The sequence below is a fragment of the Geotrypetes seraphini genome, chromosome 2 (assembly GCF_902459505.1).
Source record: "Geotrypetes seraphini chromosome 2, aGeoSer1.1, whole genome shotgun sequence".
NCBI classification, from domain to species: Eukaryota; Metazoa; Chordata; class Amphibia; order Gymnophiona; family Dermophiidae; genus Geotrypetes; species Geotrypetes seraphini.
The window spans coordinates 158184283-158206565 of NC_047085.1; the positions used below are offsets into that span (position 1 = coordinate 158184283).

Below are 22283 nucleotides of genomic sequence, written 5' to 3' on the forward strand. Positions count from 1 at the left end.
TGAGCAACTAATGTTTTGAATTGTCTGCAATTTCTTTAAGAGAAACCTGAGGAAGTCCTTTTGGATCACAACTTGTCTTTTGATGCACAAATTAATGCTTTAGCTAAGAAAAGTTATTTCAAGTTATGGAAACTTTTTGGACAAATAAATCCTATTTTAACTTTTCAGCATTTAGACTGATTCTAAGTCTCTTAGACTACTGTAATATTATTTACTTAGCTTCTCATAAAAAGATTAACAGATTACATCTCATCCAGAACACAGCAGTCTGATTGATCTTTAATTTGAAAAAATTTGCTGCATTGGCTTACAATTGTAGCAAGGATACTTTTTCAAATGGGCTGTTTCTGTTATAAAACATTGTTATGGCCTTGTGTCAATTTATCTTGTTGATCATTTCAAATTTGCAGACAGAAAACCATCATTGTGTAAACTTACCATGTTTATCTTTCCTGTAGACAGTAAAATGTTGTATCTAGAAGTGATTTTTCCAGAGAATCTTAGCTTACCAAAGTGGCTTCTTGGGACAAGAGTTTTAGTAAGTTGATATCAGGTACCAGTTCTTATCAGGCTTTTAGAAAGATGTTGGAAGACTCACTTATTTGATAAATTTTATAAATAAGCTTATAATCTACTGTGCATGTACAGTCTACTTTATTCCTTTGTAAACTGCTTAGAACTGAAATGTATTGCGATATATAAATGGATTTTTATGTTTTGTTATGTTATGGCACTATTTCTCTGTTGAATGCCAAAGTTAAATGGTTAGCAAAAATTTTGGTGAACCGCTTAGCGTTGCCCAGACTCCTACATGAGGCTTAGGTGGGGTTCATGTAAGGCAGGTTGATTGCAAAAAAATATGCATAAAGTCTTGCTCTCCTTAGAACAGAGGGCATGTTGGGAAGCTAGAGATGCCAGTTATATTCAGTTGGTTTAGAGACTTTTTTGTTTATAGGCAGTATGTTGAAAATGAAGGATAAATTCTTTCTTCTGGAAACCTTGTTAGTAGAAAAAGGTGGAGCCTATAAACAAAAAAGTCTCTAAACCAACTGAATATAATTCTGTAGGGTCATGAAATAGTTAACTGTTGTTTAAAATATTGCTCTGGCCTACATAGCTGAAAACAGTGTATAATCTATTGACTGCATCTGCCTAAAATGTATGTCCCTACCTTACCACATTGTAAGCTGAATAGATAAGAGTTTGAGCCATGATGTACCCTGCCCTTCTGTACATTTAACTGTTAGAGTTAGATAGGTGTCCTGCTAGTGACCTGCTAGTGTGAGCTTAGAACCAATGAGTGTTAAGAAAAGTAACACGTGAAAAGCTTTTTCTAGAATTCAGTTTTATAGCCAGAAAAATGAATAAATATCTCTGTAACTTCCTGGTTTCGGCACTTCTGAGCCAGCTTGGAGCTCAGGGGTCCAGCATGCATGCTGTGAATAAAACTTGTACTTCTTCACGCCTCTGACTTTGTGTGTCCAAGTGACCTTTCAATTCCAGTAATACCCTTTTCACTCAACAATAAATCATGATCTTCCGCATCATAAGCAGCTGTCGGGTCAACTAGTATATTACTTGTCTTCCCTGACATAAAAAAGTTTTGAAAACTTGAACAAGAGTTATAAGCAATGTTTCAGTTCTATGAGAGCTTCTGAAACCATGTTGTGATGAATGTAAATTGACCAACCAAAAGAAAATCCAACAGAGGCTGCAGTACACCAAGCAAAAGCCAACAGAACAACCTGCAGACTAATATGTACACGATGCAGGCAATGTTTATTATACCAAATATTTAATGCAGTTAATGATACCACCTTATAACAAACCAAGGGACCCAACACGGTCCTTGTTTCGGAGAACATGCCTTCTTCAAGGGTCCATGGTGGATAAGGTATGAAATAAACCGCAAAAAAAGGTATAAAATAAACGCCTGTGTTGATAAGATACTCAAGCCAAATGTGTGACGTAGAAACAGTCAACGCAAAGGTAAATCGACAACATTTAAGTAAGTATGGTAGCTAATCGAAAAGACTAAAAATTCTAGTAGTTAAAAAAAAAAAAAAATTCTAGTAGTTTTACAATGATGGGGATCCTCACTATCGGGCTAAAATTAGGTGGTTCACTAAAATCTAAACCTGCTTTATTGGGCATGGCTATATATGGACTCCCAAAGAGTCTGGGTAACATCCCAAATCAAGCAATCAACTAACATTTATTCAAGTACTCTAGCTGGAAGAAAAGCCATATTGTGTGTCCTATATAGCCAAGCAGTCAAATTTAAGGACATGTCCAGGCTTCTATCTGCTATGCTATACAGTATTTAACCCAGAAGGAATAAATAGCAAGATCTTGAGTCAGGTGTGCATAATATTTAGTTGCAAAATTAAAACAGACATGGCTTAAACTGGAAAAGGGTATGGTTTATCAATATATTTACAGTGAATGCTATAAACAAAATATTTAATAAAATATACACTCTTTATTCACACCTTTGTACATAAACTTTTGTGTTCCTTAATTATTTTAAATAGCGTATATAAAAATATCACGATACTTACTTACACTCAGATTAACAAGAAACTATGGTCCTCCACAAAACACAGCCATTGTGCATTACAAGTATTATTGACACCCAAAACGCGTGGAGGGGTATAATAAAAAAAAACGTCTAAGTCCCCTTTTGGCCTAAGGTCTTAAACGTTGAAAGTAGAAGCAGGGAAAATGTCCATTATCAAAAAAAAAAACTGTCCAAAAGGAGGGTTTTTTTGATAATGGCCTGCCTCTACGTTCAGCTGTTTAAATGCCCAGACCACCACTACGTCTAAACTTATACCATATAATCAATCTAAAAAAAGCCTAAGCCCCAAACGTCCAAAACAAGGGCTTTTAGGCGGAGGAGCTAGTCCTTCACCTAAAAGCTGAATTCTGTAACTGGTGTCTGTTAAAAACAACACCGATTACAGAATCCACACACCCCCATGACATCGGGGCAAGAGAGAGCCCAAGCCCTCCTCCCCAGCCACCCCCAAACTCCCCCACAGGATCGGGGCAGGAGGGAGCCCAAGCCCTCCTACCCTGGGCACCCCCGAACTCCCCGACAGGATCGGGGCAGAAGGGAGCCCAAGCCCTCCTGCCCTCGACACAAGGGCCTCCCCCGAACCCCAATCGCCCCCCCCCCGCTGACCCCCCCATCCCCTGTACCTTCAATAACGTTGGTCGGACGGACGGGTGCCAAGCCCGTCCATCCGACAGGCCAGCCATCCATTGAATGGCTGGCTTTAGAATCTGATTGGCCCAGGCGGCTCAAATTCCGCCCACAGGTGGGGCCTGAGACGCCTGGGCCAACCGGAATAGGCCCAGTAGGCTTAGGCCCCTCCTGTGGGCGGGGCCTTAGGCACATGGGCCCAACCCGGTACAGGGGGTGGGGGTTCATGGGGTCAGCGGGGGGGGGGGGGGGGGCCCTTGCATCGAGGACTTGGGCTCCCTCCTGCCCGATCCTGTTGGGGGGTTCGGGGGTGGCCAGGGCAGGAGGGCTTGGGCTCTCTCCTGCCCCGATCCTGTTGGGGAGTTCGGGGGTGGCCGAGGCAGGAAGGCTTGGGCTCCCTCCTGCCCTGATCGTTGTCAGGGGAGGGGGAGAAGGGTGAATCAGGGCAGGGGAGATGAGCCATCTCTCCTGCCGTGATCATTGCTGTAGAGGGTAGGCAGGTTGCTGGGGCTGCTGAGCTGATCGCAGCAGCCACGATCAGCTCCGCAGCCCCTTTTCGGCACTTATACCTGTTTTGACTTGGTCTAAGTCAAAACGTATAAGTGCCGAATAGGCAACCTGCCTAAAGTTTTGGTTATACCTGCTGCACGCCTAGGTGTAGGTCAGTCCACCTCCCGCTCGCCCTTTCCCCTCCTCTAAAAACACCTCTTTTCTCTCTGTGCGTTTAGAGGCAGGGGAAAGGCCTAAGCTGGTTTTAGATACGTCTAAATCCAGCTTTGATTATGGGTACTTGGACAATCAGGCTTTTTGATCGTCCAAGTACCCATTTAGGCCACTTTTTAGACTTTTTTTTTTTTTTATTATGAGCCCCATGCTGTTTATTACTTCATAAACATGAGATAATAACCCTTTAAATTTCAATACATGTAAAAACCAGTAACAATCCCATACTAATTATCATCTATAATGAATATGGCCTTAAAGATTAATTTGTGAAGGCTTTTGGGTTCAGGGTATACCAAAAGAGTAGCACTTTATACATTACAAGTAGTCGGGAAATGCCATTAGCTGAAATATGGAAGTTTTGATGACATCATTAGCCAGTAGATAATCTCCTAATATATTTTGCTTCTTTTGTGTCAAATGTCTAGAAGGGTTAGGGCTCTGGCAAGATGAATGCCTAAATCATGAGAAGCCAGGTAACAAGCACTAAAGAGATCTGCCACTTTGTTTTCAGTCCAATACTCAATACACACTCAGGCAGTCAGCTTGTTTAGGTTATCTACAATGAATATGCATGAGATAGATTTGCATATAATGCAGGTAGTACATGCAAATTTATCCCATGCATATTCATTGTGGGCATCCTGAAAGCCTGATTGACTGTGTTTCAAGGTAAAGGCTGAGAACACCTGGCCTAATGACAAAGGAAAAATAGTTTGCCTTCTTTTCCATCCAGGTGACAAGATATGAGTGGCCAGATTCTCTAAAGATTATTGGTGTGAAGAAGCTTCCCAAAGAGTTTGGGAGAGGAGTTTTGTCCAGTTCTGAAACCCACCTGAGTAGCATCAATACTCAAGGTCAGAGTGACTGGAGTACTAGGGTTTCTTCTAGTGAAAAGTAATGAGTTAATTTTCAATCCCACTAGCACGGGTGGCTCAGGGAACCAAAAAAAAAACAAAAAAAGAGGTTTGGTGAATGTGTCAGCCCATCTTGTGTTCAAAGAACTTGGAGAAGTAAAAAAGAGGAAGGAGTTAGATGGATGTTAGGATTTTGAGAGATGTTTTCCAGGCCACGAATCTGATGCAAAATACATACGAGACTACTCAGAAGTACGGAAGTTTATCTGATTAAAAATGCTCTTAGATCAGCACCTGGAAGAATGAGTCTCCATTTCCAAGAAGAGAGAAGAAAAGGAAACTAGCTTTGAGTGCCTGAGTTAAAAAAACTTCTAACAGTTTTTTTTTCTTATTCTTTAATATTGTTTTTAAATTTGTCCTCCCCTTTATTTTACCATTTATTGCCTAGAATTTTGGATAGGCGTTTAATCAAATTTTAAATAAAACTTGGAATACCTAGTAGAGATTTTGTTTTACTCAGCCACATTGAGGACTGGATTATATTTTGTTGGGGTAAGTGATGGCAGATAGTGTAAGGAGAAAGAATGTAGGGTCCTGGAATGACTTAATCCTCCTTCCATCCTTCCCCTTCCATTTAATGATTCTCTGGATACAGACTTTAAAAAGAGGACCAGAGTCCTTACATGTACATTTAGAATCAAATGATCCAATCCATTGAGACAGTTCTAGAAACTAATCATTGTGCCTTTCAGTAGACCATTTCTGAGGCATCCACTGCTCTGACCTCTCAAATGTTCTGCAAAGCTCCACATTTGTATTATACCACGGAGCGGTATTTGCAGGCAAACATAATCCACACAGCACAGGCAGACTCTGGATATGGAAATGCTCGCACACGAACTGCAAGGCGCATTTGATCTCCACGACAACATATGATTTCTTCACAGAAAGAAGACCTAAGGAGAAAACCAACATATGTAACTAAATATTCACCCTGTAATCAAGAAATAAAATCACTGCCACTAAGAATTTTTATCCAGTTTTAATTATATGCTTTACATTAATATCTATATAATACAAAAATTACAATAAAAATATTCAAACAAGCTTTTCTGGGATCCAGGGGAGGGGATTTTCTTCAGGCATTAAACTCAATCAGAACCAGGACTGGAATCTGGAACCATGAGTCTTCATTTACAATGACCCAGGGTTTTCCCCAACTTATAATCACCACTCCTACCACCTAGAGTCATGGTTCCAGATTCCAGCTGGTTTTAGATTCGTCTAAATCCAGCTTTGATTATGGGTACTTGGACGATCAGGCTTTTTGATCGTCCAAGTACCCATTTAGGCCACTTTTTAGACTTTTTTTTTTTGAGTAAAAAAAATTCAAGTAAAAGGATCGACCTTTCCCCTCGAACAATCCCTAAAAATACTAGGAGTCACACTGGACAAACACCTAACCCTGGAGAAGCACACCGACAATACAGTCAGGAAAAGCTTTTTGGCGCTCTGGAAATTACGCACCATAAAAAAATATTTCGACGACACGTCATTCCGCCTTCTAGTCCAATCCTCCATTCTTAGCATACTAGACTATTGTAATATCATTTACCTGAGCTCCACGAAGAAAAACACCAGAAGACTCAGAATGATCCAAAACACCGCTGTCCGCCTTATATTCGGCTTGAAAAAATGGGACCATGTTACCCCTTTCTACCACAAACTTCATTGGCTGCCATTGGAATCCAGAGTACTATTTAAATTCGCTTGTTTCTGCTACAAAACAGTATTCGGCCTAACCCCAAACTACATCAACCCACACTTCATCCTGAATAACAGAGTCAAGAACCCCCGCAGAAAGCACAGTTACTTACCGTAACAGGTGTTATCCAGGGACAGCAGGCAGATATTCTTGACTGATGGGTGACGGCACCGACGGAGCCCCGGTACGGACAATTTTAGAGTGATTGCACTCTAAGAACTTAGAAAGTTCTGGTAGGCCGCACCGCGCACGCGCGAGTGCCTTCCCGCCCGACAGAGGCGCGCGGTCCCCAGTTATGATAAGCCAGCTAAGAAGCCAACCCGGGGAGGAGGGAGGGACGCAAGAATATCTGCCTGCTGTCCCTGGATAACACCTGTTACGGTAAGTAACTGTGCTTTATCCCAGGACAAGCAGGCAGCTATTCTTGACTGATGGGTGACCTCCAAGCTAACAAAAAGAGGGATGGAGGGAAGGTTGGCCATTAGGAAAACAAATTTTGCAAAACAGATTGGCCGAAGTGTCCATCCCGTCTGGAAAATGTGTCCAGACAATAATGAGATGTAAAAGTATGAACTGAGGACCAAGTGGCAGCTTTGCAGATTTCCTCAATGGGCGTGGACCGGAGGAAAGCTACAGATGCTGCCATAGCTCGGACTTTATGGGCTGTGACAGAACCTTCCAGTGTCAGTCCGGTCTGAGCATAACAGAATGAAATGCACGCTGCCAGCCAATTAGACAACGTACGTTTAGAAACAGGACGTCCCAATTTATTTGGATCAAAGGACAGAAAGAGTTGAGGGAACGATCTGTGAGGCTTAGTACGGTCTAAATAGTAAGCCAGAGCCCTCTTACAGTCCAAAGTATGTAAAGCCTGTTCACCAGAATGAGAGTGAGGTTTTGGAAAAAAGACAGGCAGAACAATGGATTGGTTGAGATGGAATTCAGAGACAACCTTCGGGAGAAACTTTGGATGAGTACGCAGAACCACCTTGTCATGATGAAAGACCGTAAAAGGTGGATCCGACACTAGTGCATGGAGCTCACTGACCCTCCTGGCAGAGGTAAGAGCAATAAGAAAAAGCACCTTCCAAGTGAGAAACTTGAAAGAAGCAGTAGCCAAGGGTTCAAATGGAGGCTTCATTAAAGCGGAAAGAACTACATTAAGATCCCAGATAATAGGAGGGGCTTTAAGAGGTGGTTTCACATTAAAAAGACCCCGCATGAACCTGGACACTAAGGGATGAGCTGAGAGGAGTTTTCCATGGATTGGCTCATGAAAAGCTGCTATAGCACTAAGATGGACTCTGATTGAAGTGGACGAGGCCAGAGTCTGACAAAGAAAGGAGATAATCCAACAATGTCTCCACTGCAAGGGAAGTGGGATCATAATGATGGAGAAGACACCATGAAGAAAACCGTGTCCACTTCTGATGGTAACATTGAAGAGTGGCCGGTTTCCTGGAGGCATCCAGAATTGAACGAACAGGCTGAGACAAGAGTGTATCATGAGAAGTCAGCCCGAGAGATACCAAGCTGTCAGGTGCAGAGACTGTAGGTTGGGGTGTAGAAGAGTTTCCTGATGCTGAGTAAGCAGAGAAGGATACAGAGGCAGAAGAAAAGGTTCCCTGGAACTGAGTTGAAGTAGAAGGGAGAACCAATGTTGCCTGGGTCACCTCGGAGCAATCAGAATCATGGTTGCTCGATCCCTCTTGAGCTTGAATAAGGTTCTCAACATGAGAGGCAGAGGAGGGAAAGCGTACAGGAACAGATTGGACCAATCGAGGAGAAAAGCATCCGCTGCCAGACGGTGAGGTGAGTAGAGTCTGGAGCAGAATAGGGGCAGCTGATGATTGTGAGGAGCTGCAAAGAGGTCTATCTGAGGGGTGCCCCATTGAGCGAAGATGGATTGTAGAGTTACAGGATCGATTGTCCATTCGTGAGGTTGGAGAACTCTGCTGAGCTTGTCCGCTAAGGAATTCTCCTCTCCCTGAATGTAAATAGCTTTCAGGAATAGATGGTGATTTATGGCCCAAGTCCAGATCTTTTGGGCTTCCTGGCATAAGAGGCGGGAGCCCGTCCCACCCTGTTTGTTGATGTAGTACATCGCAACTTGATTGTCTGTGCACAACAGGACAACTTGAGGAAAAAGAAGATGCTGGAAGGCCTTGAGGGCATAAAACATCGCTCTGAGTTCCAGGAAATTGATGTGACGCTTCTTTTCCTGGGCAGTCCAAAAACCTTGAGTTTGGAACTCGTTCAAATGAGCTCCCCATGCATAAGGGGAGGCATCGGTGGTGATGACTAGTTGATGAGGAGGTTGATGGAACAGAAGACCTCTGGACAGATTTGAGGATACCAACCACCATTGTAGAGACTGACGAAGAGATGATGTCACAGATATGTGACGTGAGCAAGGATCCGTCGCTTGGGACCACTGGGTAGCTAGTGTCCATTGAGGAGTGCGCAGGTGAAGACGTGCAAGAGGCGTGACATGAACTGTGGAGGCCATGTGACCCAAGAGAATCATCATTTGCTTTGCTGTGATGGAACGCTGTGGAAGCACCTGCTGACATAGAGAGTGAAGCGTTTGAAGACGATTGGACGGCAGGAACGCTCTCATGAGGATTGTGTCCAAGACAGCTCCTATGAATTGAAGTCTCTGAGTGGGGATGAGATGAGATTTGGGTAGATTGATCTCGAACCCCAGAAGTTGAAGAAACCTGATGGTTTGGTTGGTGGCCAGGAGAACAGTCTGAGATGAATTGGCCTTTATCAACCAATCGTCCTGGTAAGGAAAGACCTGAAGGTGGTGAGATCGCAGGAAGGCAGCCACCACAATCAGACATTTGGTGAATACTCTCGGAGAGGAGGCAAGACCGAAGGGTAGCACCTTGTATTGGTAATGACAACGATTGATCATGAAGCGTAGGTATTGTCTGGAGGCCAGATTGACCGGTATATGAGTGTATGCTTCTTTGAGATCGAGAGAACATAGCCAGTCGCCTTGATTTAGAAGAGGATAAAGAGTGGCTAGAGAGAGCATTTTGAACTTTTCTTTGACCAAACATTTGTTGAGATCGCGGAGATCTAGAATGGGTCTGAGATCTCCTGTTTTTTTGGGGACTAAAAAGTAACGGGAGTAGAATCCCTGTCCCTTTTGATCTAGAGGAACCTCCTCTATGGCGTTCAAAAGGAGAAGAGATTGAACCTCCTGGAGAAGAAGGAAAGACTGAGTGTGCGAAGCAGACTCTTTTGGTTGACTTGGAGGAGGTAGAGTCTGAAAGTTGAGAGAGTAGCCGTGGTGGATGATGTTCAGAACCCACTGATCTGACGTGATAAGTTCCCAACGGCTTATGAAATAAGAAAGGCGTCCTCCTATAGGCTGTGGAAGTTGAGTAGGAGGGAGAAGACTGGCTATGTTCTGGAGAACCAAGTCAAAAGGGTTGGGTAGACTTTTGTGCAGGAGTAGGTTTTACCTGCTGTTGTTGCTGAGGTTGTCTAGCAGCTGGACGCTGTTGCCTCTGACGCCTAGGTTGTTGTGCAGTTTGAGGCAGAGGACGAGCCACAAATCTACGTTGGTAGGTTGATTGTGGACGAAAGGGCCTGGTTGGTGGAGGCTTCTTAGGTTTAAGAAGCGTGTCCCATCTGGTCTCATGAGCCGATAATTTCTGGGTAGTGGAGTCCATGGAATCTCCAAACAGCTCATCCCCTAAGCAAGGTGTATTGGCTAGCCTATCCTGGTGATTAACGTCCAGTTCTGAAACACGAAGCCAGGCTAGCCTTCGCATGGCCACTGACATGGCAGTGGCTCTGGAGGTCAGCTCGAAAGTATCATAGATAGATCTTACCATGAATTTTCGAAGCTGTAAAAGAGATGAACAAGTGTGGTGAAAAGCAGACTTTTTCCTATCAGGAAGATATTTCTCAAAAGCAGTGAGATTTTGTATTAGGTGCTTAAGATAAAAAGAGAAATGGAATGCATAATTTCCTGATCGATTTGCTAACATAGCATTTTGGTATAGCCTTTTACCAAACTTGTCCATAGATTTGCCCTCTCTGCCAGGAGGGACTGAGGCATATACACTAGCCCCTTTGGACTTTTTTAAAGTGGACTCAACTAAAAGGGACTCATGAGGTAATTGGGGCTTGTCAAACCCAGGAATAGGAATGACTTTATACAAGGAATCCAACTTTCTAGGAGCTCCAGGGATAGTTAAAGGAGATTCCAGATTCTTATAAAACGTCTCTCTCAATATATCATGGAGAGGTAGTTTAAGGTATTCCTTTGGAGGCTGGTCAAAGTCCAAGGCATCAAGGAAAGCCTTGGATTTCTTTGACTCAGCCTCCAAAGGAATGGAGAGAGAATCACACATTTCCTTCAAAAATGAAGAAAAGGAAGACACTTCTGGTTTAGAGGAGGCTCCTAAAACAGACGGGTCCTCATCACCAGAAGAGCATTCTCCCTCCGAAAGAAGAGGATCCTCCGAGTCACCCCATAAGTCAGGGTCTCGAACCTGAGAACTCCGGTCTCGAGACTCTGGAGTGGAAGGCTCTAAATGCCGGGACTTGTGAAGAGACTTCCCCGACCTGCCTGATTCGGTACCGGGAGATGCTACAGTACGCACCGGAGCCGAAGTCTGTACAGCTTGATGGTGAGCTCTCGGCTCCGGAGCCAGAATCGGCATGGAGACCGAGGAAACCGACTGTACCGGTACCGATAGAGTGGACGTCGATAAAATAGGACGGTCCACTATCGGTACCGGTGGCTCAGACCGGACTGGTACCGGTAAATTCGATGCCAGGGCTGGAGGTAGGAGGTGCTGTAGCTGGTCTTTAAGTTGTGCCTTCAGAACAGCAGCTATACGCTCCTCAAGGGAAGGCACCGGTACCGTCTTTTTCTTTAATGGTACCTGCGGTGCCGCTCTACGCTCCGAGGATGAGGACCCCGATGTCGAGGGGCTCACCTCTATTGGAGCGGAGCGCTTCCGTGGGCGCCTCGAGGTCGGCAGAATTGGACTCGCTGCCATCGAGACCGGAGGACGCTCCAACGGGGAAGGCTTCTTAGCCGGCTTACCTGGAGTCGACACCGCCGCGGTATCGCGTGGTGTCGATGATGTGGGTGCCGACTGCGCCGGTGCCGATGTCGGTGCCGGTGTAGAATCAGACATCTCGGCACCAAACAATAATTTTTGTTGAATCTCTCGATTTTTAAGAGTTCTCTTTTTTAAAGTTGCACAGCGGGTGCAGGTTGACGCTCGATGGTCGGGACCAAGACACTGGAGACACCAATTATGAGGATCAGTTAGTGAAATTGGTCGTGCACACCGCTGGCACTTTTTGAAGCCGGGTTGGGGGGGCATGAATGTAAAAACGGCTTCAGCCAAATCGAAGGCCGAGGCCTCGATGGTGGCTAAAGGCCCCGCCGGGGCAAGGCCGAAAAACAGGCAAAAAAACAAAATGTTTTTTTTTTTTTTTAAGAAAGAAAATAAAGAAAAAAGGAAAGGAAATAAGATTCCTCAAAAAGTTTACGCGAGCGGGAAGTCACAAAAAATCCTCTCACAACAGCCGTTGAGAGAGACGCGTCTTCTTAGCTCCGCGGAAACTAAGAAACTGGGGACCGCGCGCCTCTGTCGGGCGGGAAGGCACTCGCGCATGCGCGGTGCGGCCTACCAGAACTTTCTAAGTTCTTAGAGTGCAATCACTCTAAAATTGTCCGTACCGGGGCTCCGTCGGTGCCGTCACCCATCAGTCAAGAATAGCTGCCTGCTTGTCCTGGGATAATCCAGTTATTTGCTTTCCCCTCCCTAAAACTCTGTCACTCCAACAAATTCTTCGACAAAACCCTCGCCTTCCAGGCTGCCAAGCTAAACCCATGGATAGCCCAATTAATCCTCGAGGCTCCAACTTACCCCAGCTTTAGAAAACTACTCAAAACACACCTCTTCCAAAGCCACGACACTTAATGGCCCCCCTCCTCATAGATCCCCCCCCTCTATCTCGCCCCTCCTCCCCCCCGACCCACCTTTTCCTTCTCCCCAATTTTATCTTCTCCCCTGCCTGCATCCCTGCTCCTTTCAACACCTAACTCCACGCAACTCTGTTCAACTATTACTTAACTGCATGTAACTATGTTTAATTTATGTGAACCGCATGTAACGATGCACGTAACTATACTTAATTTATGTAAATCTGTTCAACCAACTCTTAACTGCATGTAATCCATGTTTAACCTATGTGAACCGCCTAGAACTCTCTGGGTATGGCGGTATACAAGAATAAAGTTAATTAAGTTAATTAATTAATTATGAGCCCCATGCTGTTTATTACTTCATAAACATGAGATAATAACCCTTTAAATTTCAATACATGTAAAAACCAGTAACAATCCCATACTAATCATCATCTGTAATGAATATGGCCTTAAAGATTAATTTGTGAAGGCTTTTGGGTACAGGTATACCAAAAGAGTAGCACTTTATACATTACAAGTAGTTGGGAAATGCCATTAGCTGAAATATACATATTCAGGACTTCCAGTCTCTCCTCATACGTCTTCTGGCGCAAGCCTCCTATCATTTTCGTCACCCTCCTCTGGACGGCTTTGTGAGAGGCCGAGATGGTCTGAAGGTGGGACTCTGCCCAGACCATGAGCAGAGCTGCCTCCTGTGCTACCCGAGTGCACTTGGTGCCCCCCTGATGATTGACATAGGCCACCGCCGTGGCATTGTCCGACAGAACTCTGACTGACTTGCCTGACAAGGAGCAGAAGGGTAACAGCGCCAGATAGACAGCTCTGGTTTCCAGTACATTTATTGACCAGGACGCCTCCTCTGTGGACCAGGTGCCCTGAGCTGAGTGACCCAGACACTGGGCTCCCCAACTGAGGAGACTGGCATCAGTGAGATGCACCATCCACTGTGGTTGATCCAGACTTGTCCCTTGAACCAGATGAGAGGTCTGGAGCCACCAACAAAAACTGGAGCGTGCCAAGCCTCTCAGAAGAACAGGGCGATCCAAATTGTGCCTCTGGGGCGACCACCTCTGAAGCAGAGCATACTGAACAGGACACATGTAGGCCCACGTCCACCTTGCTACATCTAGGAAAGCCGCCATCGACCCCAAGACTTGGAGGAAATCCTGCGCCCAAGGATACTGGGACGCCATAAGCAGGCGAATCTGAGATTACAATTTGCATACCCGGGCCTCTGGAAGGAAGACCTTCCCCAAGGAGGTGTCGAACAGAACCACAAGGTACTCCAGACGCTGAGATGGGACCAACCAACTCTTGGAAAGGTTGACCATCCATCCCAGTGATTGAAGAAACTCCACCACCTAAGCCGTAACCCAGGTGCTCTCCTACAATGACTTCACCCGAATCAACCAGTCATCCAGGTAAGGATGCATCAGAATGCCCTCTGTCCTCAAGGCCTCTGCAACAACCACTTGGTGAACGTTCAGGGAGCCGTGGCCAGGCCAAAAGGAAGTGCACAGAACTGAAAGTGTTGACCCAAGATCGCAAAGCGAAGGAAGCGCTGATGGGAGGCCCGAATTGGAACATGCAAGTAGGCCTCCGTCGGATCGAGAGAAGTCAGGAAATCCCCCGGCTAAACCGCCAGAATGGCAGACCGCAGTGTTACCATGCAAAAAGAGTGAATTTTGAGAGCCCTGTTGACCCCTTTTAAATCTAAGATGGGCCAAAAGGTCCCCCTCCTTCTTGGGCACCACAAAGTAAATTGAGTACCTGCCGGTGCCACACTCCTGAGGGGATACTGGAACAACTGCTTTGAGATCGAGCAAGCGTTGAAGGGTCTGGTGAAAAGCCTGTGTCTTCCATGCCGCCCGACATGGAGAGGCTATAAAATAATCTGGTAGAGAACGGGCAAACTCTAGAGCATAACCGTCCCGCACCACCTCCAGGACCCATTGGGCGGACGTGATCTCGGCCCACTTGGGGAAAAAACTCACGCAGCCAGGCACCCACCGGAGCCAAAGGGGGCACCGGCAAAGAGTCACTGGGCAGGATGGGCAATGGGGGAATTGGCGGAGGGATTCCCAGCCTCCCGGCGCACCGCCCGAAAGGACTGCATGCGCTTATAAAAATGACCCCAGGAAAACCCCGAAGCCTGGAAAGTAGCAGCCCCACGCCCAAGGCGGTATTTGCGGTCAGTGCCACCCTGAGTCACTGGCCAGGCACTGTCCTCAGGCAGGCAGGGCACCTTAGAGTCTGTCAGAGTCTGAACCAACATATCTAAATCCACTCCAAACAAAAAAGACCCCCAAAAGGGAATTTTGGTAAGCTTAGTTTTGGATGCGGCATCCTCCGACCAAATGCGAAGCCACAAGGTACATCGCACGGCTACTCCAATAGCCATAGACTTGGCAGACATCCACACCAAGTCATAGAGAGCAGCCGAGAGAAACGAAGCAGCCATCTAAATCTTTGCCATCTCCTGATCCACCAAGGACCAGTCATCAGACTCACGATCCAGGACACGCTCAGCCCACCAAAACACGGCACGAGCCACCAACTCCCCACAAGTTGGACCCCCAAGGCAGAGACATCGAAATTCTGTTTAAGAATGGCTTCCAACTTATGCTCCTCAGAGTGCCTTAAGACAGAACCGCCCTCAACAGGCATGGTGTGCCGCTTAGCAATCGCTGAGAACACCGCATCCACCACTGGCAACTTCAAAGTAGCCCTATCCCCCTCCGGGGTGGGATACAAATGAGCCATGGTGCGCGCCAACTGAAATGGCGCCTCCGGCATATTCCACTGCACCAGTACGAGATCCCCAAAATCCTGATGCATAGGAGAAGAGCGGGAAGCAGCACGGATCCCCCTAAGAAGATCCTACACACACGGGGTCTCTGGTGATGCTTCTTCAAAACGCAGCACTGAGGAGACCTGCTGAATCAGGTCTGGTAGCTCATCCCTCTGAAAAAGGCACACCACGGACGCCTCTTCGCTGGAAGGCAGGAAACCCGCCGCTAGCGGCTGTACCTTCGAGAGGGTCCAGGTCCTCATCCAGGCCAACACGATCCTCTAACCACCAATCCGCAACCCAAGCCACCCGCGGGTGCTTGGATGAGTGAGGAGGAAGAGGGGACGCCAAAGGAGAAGAGAGAGGCTAAGCCACAGAGAGTGTGGAGGGACGCCCAGCCACCTGAAAATAAACTCTGCAGAAAGAAAAAATTAAATCAAGGGAAAACCCCCCCAGAGGGTCCCATGGGACCCCCTGCCACAGCCCCTGCCCCTGTTTTTTCCAATATAGGGGGAAGGTCACCTGAGGTTGCAGACAAAATGGAAGGCATGTCTGTTAAAATGGCAAAGTTCCCGCCAAAAATAATCCCTCCAGGGCCTGTAGTGGCTGGGAAGCCTGAACTGTCTCAGCTGCTAAAGCAGGCAAGCCAGCATCAGCTGTTAAAAAAAATCAGCTGAGGGAATCCCTCAGGGGGCGGTGGGGGAAGACCGGGCTTCCCTACTGCTCCATGCCGACTTGCAAGGCACTAGGGCTGGGGAGCCCTGGATGCCTGCAGCCCCTGCCGATGGGGCTCCACAACCGCACCGGCACGAACAGCTGTTTTCAGGCCGGCTACAAGTGCCTCGTGTCTGGACCTAATTGTGCACCACTTTCCCTGAGAAGTGCTCAATTGGTCCATACGCGACCTAGCTAGAAGAAAAGTGCCGGTTGGTCAAAAAATACAGTAATTTACAGAATATTTAAAGGGAAAGCAACCCTTCAGACTAGCACTACCTCAGGATTATTTTTTTTTTTTACAGAACAGACTCCACTGGCTCTCAAAGCAGCATGCCTTGCTTGACTTGAGGGCAAGGCTTCCTGCTGAGGCAGTTCAAAAAAAATGCTGGGGCAGTGGAGGAAATGGGGGGAGGGACCTAGCACGAGACCTGCCGGGTTTGACACCCCTGAGGTTGGACTGACCCCCAAACAGGGCCCACCAAAGCTCAATCTGGCACAAAAACGGGGACTAGGATCCCTAAACAAATTCCAACAGACCTACCAAGGGAGATGGGTACAGCTCCTCACACCTGCTGAGACTGAAAGAAGCCTGATAGGAATAGAAGAAGGTACCTCTTATGTACTATTTCACAGTTTTGTTTCAGTCTTCACTTGTTGATCATGATTGTCAGTTTTGTTCGTAGCCCCACTATATATGGTGGTAGGGGTTAAGTGAAAAGGCGTCCTGACAAACGCTGGTCCCAGGTTCAGTTCCCTCACAGATGACTCACCAGGAAGTAGAATAAAGAAGGCATAGCCAGAGGTGTTTGCATAAAGAATATATTATAGAAATAGTCTTACAGAAAAGCAATATGTATAAGCATTATAATTAAGCAGAGAGCAACGCAGTTTCCCTGCCTTACAGAGTCCAGAAGGAAGCGTGAAGTTTCAGGGAAAGGCAGAGAGAGAGAGAAAAAGGGAATGGTCTAAGCTTCGTGTTCCATAGATAAAGGGAAGGATAGACAGAGAAAGAGAGGGAGAGTTGAGACCCCTCTCCCCCAGAGATTGATAGATAGATTGATAGCTCTATTGATAGAGCAGAGAGGAGGCTTTTATACCTTGGCTCAATATAGAAACCTGTATGCCCCAGTATCTTTCTGTTTAGAACTTGCAAACTGTTTGAAACAATGGTTAATTTTATTGCTAAGGAGGGTGTGATACCTGCAAGCATGGAAGATGGGATTAAGTCTCTGGCTTCTTTGTTCCATGCACCTGGACCCATTGTCCTAAGCACCCTCTTAATCAGACATTAACACCTTTTAGCTAGTTATGATTCAATCAGGGCAACTTAAAACATATCAGGGATACTTAAAACAGTTTCTCTGTCCTCAGGGTCTATCTGCATTCCCATGCCAGAGTCAGATTGATATAATTTTCCCATAGGCCTCGCTGACATAAGTAATGCCAACTAAAAATGCTGAATGGTAGCGATAGCTAGGCTGACAATGATGAGATACATACCCGCTTGTAAGATTAACCTATACCGGTCTGAAGAGTGCTAAAGAAACATCAGTGTTATTAGAGTACGGCTGTTTATATCTGCTCAACCTGCTGGTTGCAACCCATTTCTCTAATATGCTAATTTACTTCACAGAGGAAATGGAATACAAAGCTCAGGATGAGTTCTTACTGTGGTCAATGCTATTGGAATATTCAAAGCAGAATATATGCTTAGAACTTTCAGCTTTGTATGTAAATTGTACTAATCAGTAACTGAGTAAATAAAACAACAAACTTCACCCCCTCTTGGGTGGGTCTTTTCCTTTGCACTGGGCTTCAGAATCCTTTGCTTGAATGGGGATTCAGCTCCCAGCTAATCCTTGCCATTTATATTCTTGTAATATTAATTATCTACTTCAATCCACCAAACAACAGCTTTAGATCTGGGGTCCCTTATCACTAAATGGCAGAATTGGTTTATTTTGTATGACCTTATTCTCAAGATGTCTCTACATACTACAAGAAGTCCCTCTTTGGATCCTACATAAAGATCTCAGGAAACTGGACCAGGCCTTAATTATATTCTGCTAGGAGGACTGAGCATCCCTAACATGTACTTATATAATATGACCTGTCTTTTACAAAATGTTAGAGACTGGGTATTGGTAATTGATGATTATACTCCCTAGGATGTGGACAAGCCTCGTTTTCACTGCAGCTTCCATATTATCTTTTACAAGCCTCTGCAGATAAGATCTCACATTCTGTTAAACATAATGTGCTGGATTCTACAAACAGCACAGATATCGGCAGCTGCCTAAAAATGGCTACTAATCACTTGTCAATCATGCAACAGCGCTGTTTGTAGAATCATGGCTACCTCAAACATAGGTGCCAGATATGTAGGCCAGGGTTTTGAAGGCCTACATTTCTGGTGCCTATGGTTTAACGTGAATCGTGCCTATGGAGGTGCCTAAGAAAGCCTAAGGTTGTTTCCAGCATTAACCACCTACTTCAACCTTAGGTGTTCTAAGGCACCTCTGTAGATGCAATAAAGGCATCAATTTTGTAGGCGCTTTTTTTTTTTTTTTTTTGCAAGTTAATTGTTTTTTTAACGGCTTTGCTAATTTAGGCACCGTTTATAGAATGTGCTTTTCAAACAATGCATGACGTTGAGCAGCAGCACTGTGCCTGAATGAAAATACAGATAGGTTTTTCCTGCTTAGTTTCAACAGTGCTTGGTGTTAGTACACTGTAGCGTTTGCTTTTTGATTTTGATGCTGACTGATCCTATGAATGAAACATGGACATTGTGATAGAACTGCAGTAAACACTGCTGTTGAGTTTTTTTGAGCCCATGAAGCATCAACTGAGGCTTTTTACTCCACATATTTATATGCTGTGTTTAGCTTAGTGCAAAATATTGTGTTTCTCTCTCGCCCTATATTGTACTACATAATTTTTTGCTTTTTCTTTGATTTCAGTTACCCCAACATTGACTTGTTAAATGTTACATCAGGGAGTGCTAAGGAGGTAAAATTCCTAGATGTCATAAATGACTGCTTTTTGGAGTAACTGGTCTGGGACCGACAAGAGGGGGTGCTATTTTAGATTTGGTCCTTAGTGGAATGTAAGACATTGTACGGGAGTTAACTGTGTTGGGTCCACTGAGAAACAGTGATCATAACGTGATCAAATTTGAGCTGATACCGGGAGTAATGTCGCAAAAGAAATCTACTGTAGGGGCATTTAATTTTTAAAAGGGCGACTATGATAAAATGAGGAAAATGGTTACAAAGAAGCTAAAAGGATCAGTTGCAAAGATTAGGACTGTAAACCAGGCGTGGATGTTATTTAAAAATACCGTCGTGGAAGCCCAGACCAGATGTATTCCACATATCAGCAAAAGGTGGAAAGAAGAGGAAACGAGAGCCGACGTGGTTAAAAGATGACGTGAAAATGTTCCCAGGAAAACCCCTAGCAAAAAAAAAAACATCCTTTAAAGAATGGAAAAAAGATCCGAATGAAGAAAAGAAGAAGAAACACAAGCACTGGTAAGTTAGATGCAAAGAATTGATAAAAACAGCTAAGAAAGAATATGAAGAGAAACTTGCAAAAGAGGCAAAAATGCATAGCAATTTTTTTAGGTACATCAGAAGCAGAAAACCTGTGAGGGAATCTGTGGGATAATCAAGGACCAAAAGGGACGCTCAGGGAGGATGTGGCCATAGCGGAATCTGTGGGATGATCAAGGAGCAAAGGGCGCTCAGGGAGGATAAGGCCATGGTGGAAAAACTGAATAAATTCTTTACTTCAGTCTTTACAGAAGAAGATGTAAGAGATCTACCTTAACCGGAAATAGTTTTCAAGGATGATGATGCGGAGGAAGTGAAAGAAATCTCGGTGAATCTGAAAGATGTACTGAGCCAAATCGACAAGTTAAAAAGTGATAAATCGCCAGGACCAGATAGTATACTTCTCAGGGTATTAAAAGAACTCAAAAATGAAACTGCTGACCTGCTGTTAGTGATCTGTAACCTGTTGCTAAAATCGTCTATAGTACCTGAAGATTGGAGGGTGGCCAATGTTACTCCGATTTTTAAAAAGGGCTCCAGGGGAGATCCGGGAAATTACAGACCGGTAAGCCTCACTTCGAGGCTGGGCAAAATGGTAGAAATGATTATAAAAAATAAAATTGTGGAACACATAGACAAGCATGATTTAATGAGACAGAGTCAGCTTGGGTTCAGCCGAGGAAGATTTTGCCTCACAAATTTACTTGACTTATTTGAAGGTGTGAATAAACATGTGGATAAAGGTAAGCCGGTTGATATAGTATATCTAGATTTTCAGAAAGCTTTTGATAAAGTTCCTCACAAGAGGCTTCTGAGAAAATTAAAGTGTCATGGGATAGGTGGCAAAGTTCAGTTGTGAATTAGTTATCGAATAGAAAACAGAGGGTAGGGTTAAATGGTCGTTTTTCTCAATGGAGGAGAATAAACAGTGGAGTGCCGCAGGGGTCTGTACTGGGACCAGTGCTATTTAACTTATTTATAAATGATCTGGAAATTGGCATTTCAAGGGAGGTGATTAAATTTGCAGATGACACTAAACTGTTCAAAGTTGTTAAAACACATGCAGATTGTGAAAAGTTGCAGTTGGACCTTAGGAAACTGTAAGACTGGGCATCCAAATGGCAGATGAAATTTAGGGCTCCTTTTACAAAGGTGCGTTAGTTAGGGCCTTAACGTAAGGAATAGCGCGCGCTAAAATGCTACGCGCACTAGCCACTATCGCTTCCTCTTGAGCAGGCGGTAGTATTTCAGGTAGTGCGCGCTATAGCGCGTGCTAATCCGGTGCGTGCTCTAAAAACGCTAGCGCACCTTTGTAAAAAGAGCCCTTAATGTGGACAAATGCAAAGTGATGCACATTGGGAAGAATAATCTGAATCACAGTTACCGGATGCTAGGGTCCACCTTGGTGATTAGCATATGATGAAATCTTCCACCCAATGTGCGGCAGCGACCAAAAAAGCATATAGGATGCTAGGAATTATTAAAATTAGTTACACACACAATCACTACATATGGAGACAGCTTTTATTTTGGTCTGCTGGGACCACTTGTAGATGTACTAGATCCACATACCAAGGAAGCCTGGGCAAGTCTGAGGCCATGAGACACCCTCCATGGATTGGATGCTATGCGATGGACCATGCGGCCTATCAGGGGCCATGGAGGAAACACATGCAACAGTTCGGACTTCAGAAATGGTTGCACAATGGCATCTAGCTCTGCACTTCCGGTCTCGTATTTTTGAATGAAAAACCAAGGTGCTTTCTTGTTGTAGAACGCCCATAGAGCCAACAACCACTCTCCCAGGTCCAATTTCTGTCTGCTGAGTTAGTCTGCTTGCATATTGTCCACTCCAGCTACATGTGTTGCCGTGAAGGCCAACAAGTGCTTTTCTGCGCAAGCAAACAGCAGTTTCACCTATAGTTGGAGCGATGTGCTTCTGGTGCCTCCCTGCTGGTTGACCACTGCTGTGGCATTGGCTGAGAATATTCTTACAGTTTTGTCTTCCAGCACTGATTGTAAGTTTTGTAGAGCTGACAATATCCGGATGACACGCCAGTGAGGTTCTACAGTCCTGAGTTCTGAAACAAGACAGCTCAGCAACTTGAACCCGAAGGGAAGCCACAGTGATGCCCTTGTCAAAACCTGCTTGGAGTAAGGCTAACACCACCAGAACTGGAGCTGAAAATGGCTCCACCCATTCTTGGGCGCACCAATGCTGGAAAGTCTTCCATGCCTTAGCATAGGCAGAGACTGTAGTCAACTTAGACTTGAGAAGGGTGGCAAAGACCACTTCTGAATACCCTTTGTGCTCAAGAGCCATGCCGTATAAGCAAGGCGATCTGGATCCTCCATGCATTCTGGACCCTATGAAAGGATGTCTGGATGCACTTGAAACTGGAGGCTGTGGCCTGATCGAAGACCATGGCCTGTGGGGCCAATCTGGAGCCACAAGAATGATTGTTTCCTGATGAATTGCAGTCCATTGAAAGACTCAGCCTATCATGAGCCAGGGAGAAAGACATCTTGGGATGCACCAGGGAGGGGCCTTGGGCTCTGATTGGCCCAGATGAGGCCCAAGGGAGAGGCCTTAAACAATCTGGGCCAATCAGAGCCTCAGGCCCCTCCCTGGTGCATCCCAAGATGCACCAGGGAGGGGAAATCCCATTTTAGATGACATAGCACCAGCTGGGAGGA

At 45.3% G+C, this 22283-nt stretch overlaps 1 protein-coding gene across 5 annotated transcripts in view; it reads right to left on the reverse strand.

The window, feature by feature from the left end:
- CEP76 (centrosomal protein 76) overlaps positions 1-22283 on the reverse strand; it is a 105259-nt gene that overhangs the window by 4372 nt on the left and 78604 nt on the right. For 4 of the 5 annotated variants that reach the window (XM_033934121.1, XM_033934122.1, XM_033934124.1 and 1 more), the window contains one exon: positions 4045-5744. In XM_033934121.1, the coding sequence (XP_033790012.1) occupies positions 5606-5744 (139 nt within the window). In that variant the 3' untranslated portion in view covers positions 4045-5605. Of the gene's footprint in view, positions 1-4044; positions 5745-22283 lie in introns of those variants that run through there. The other variant, XM_033934120.1, reaches the window with a different exon arrangement.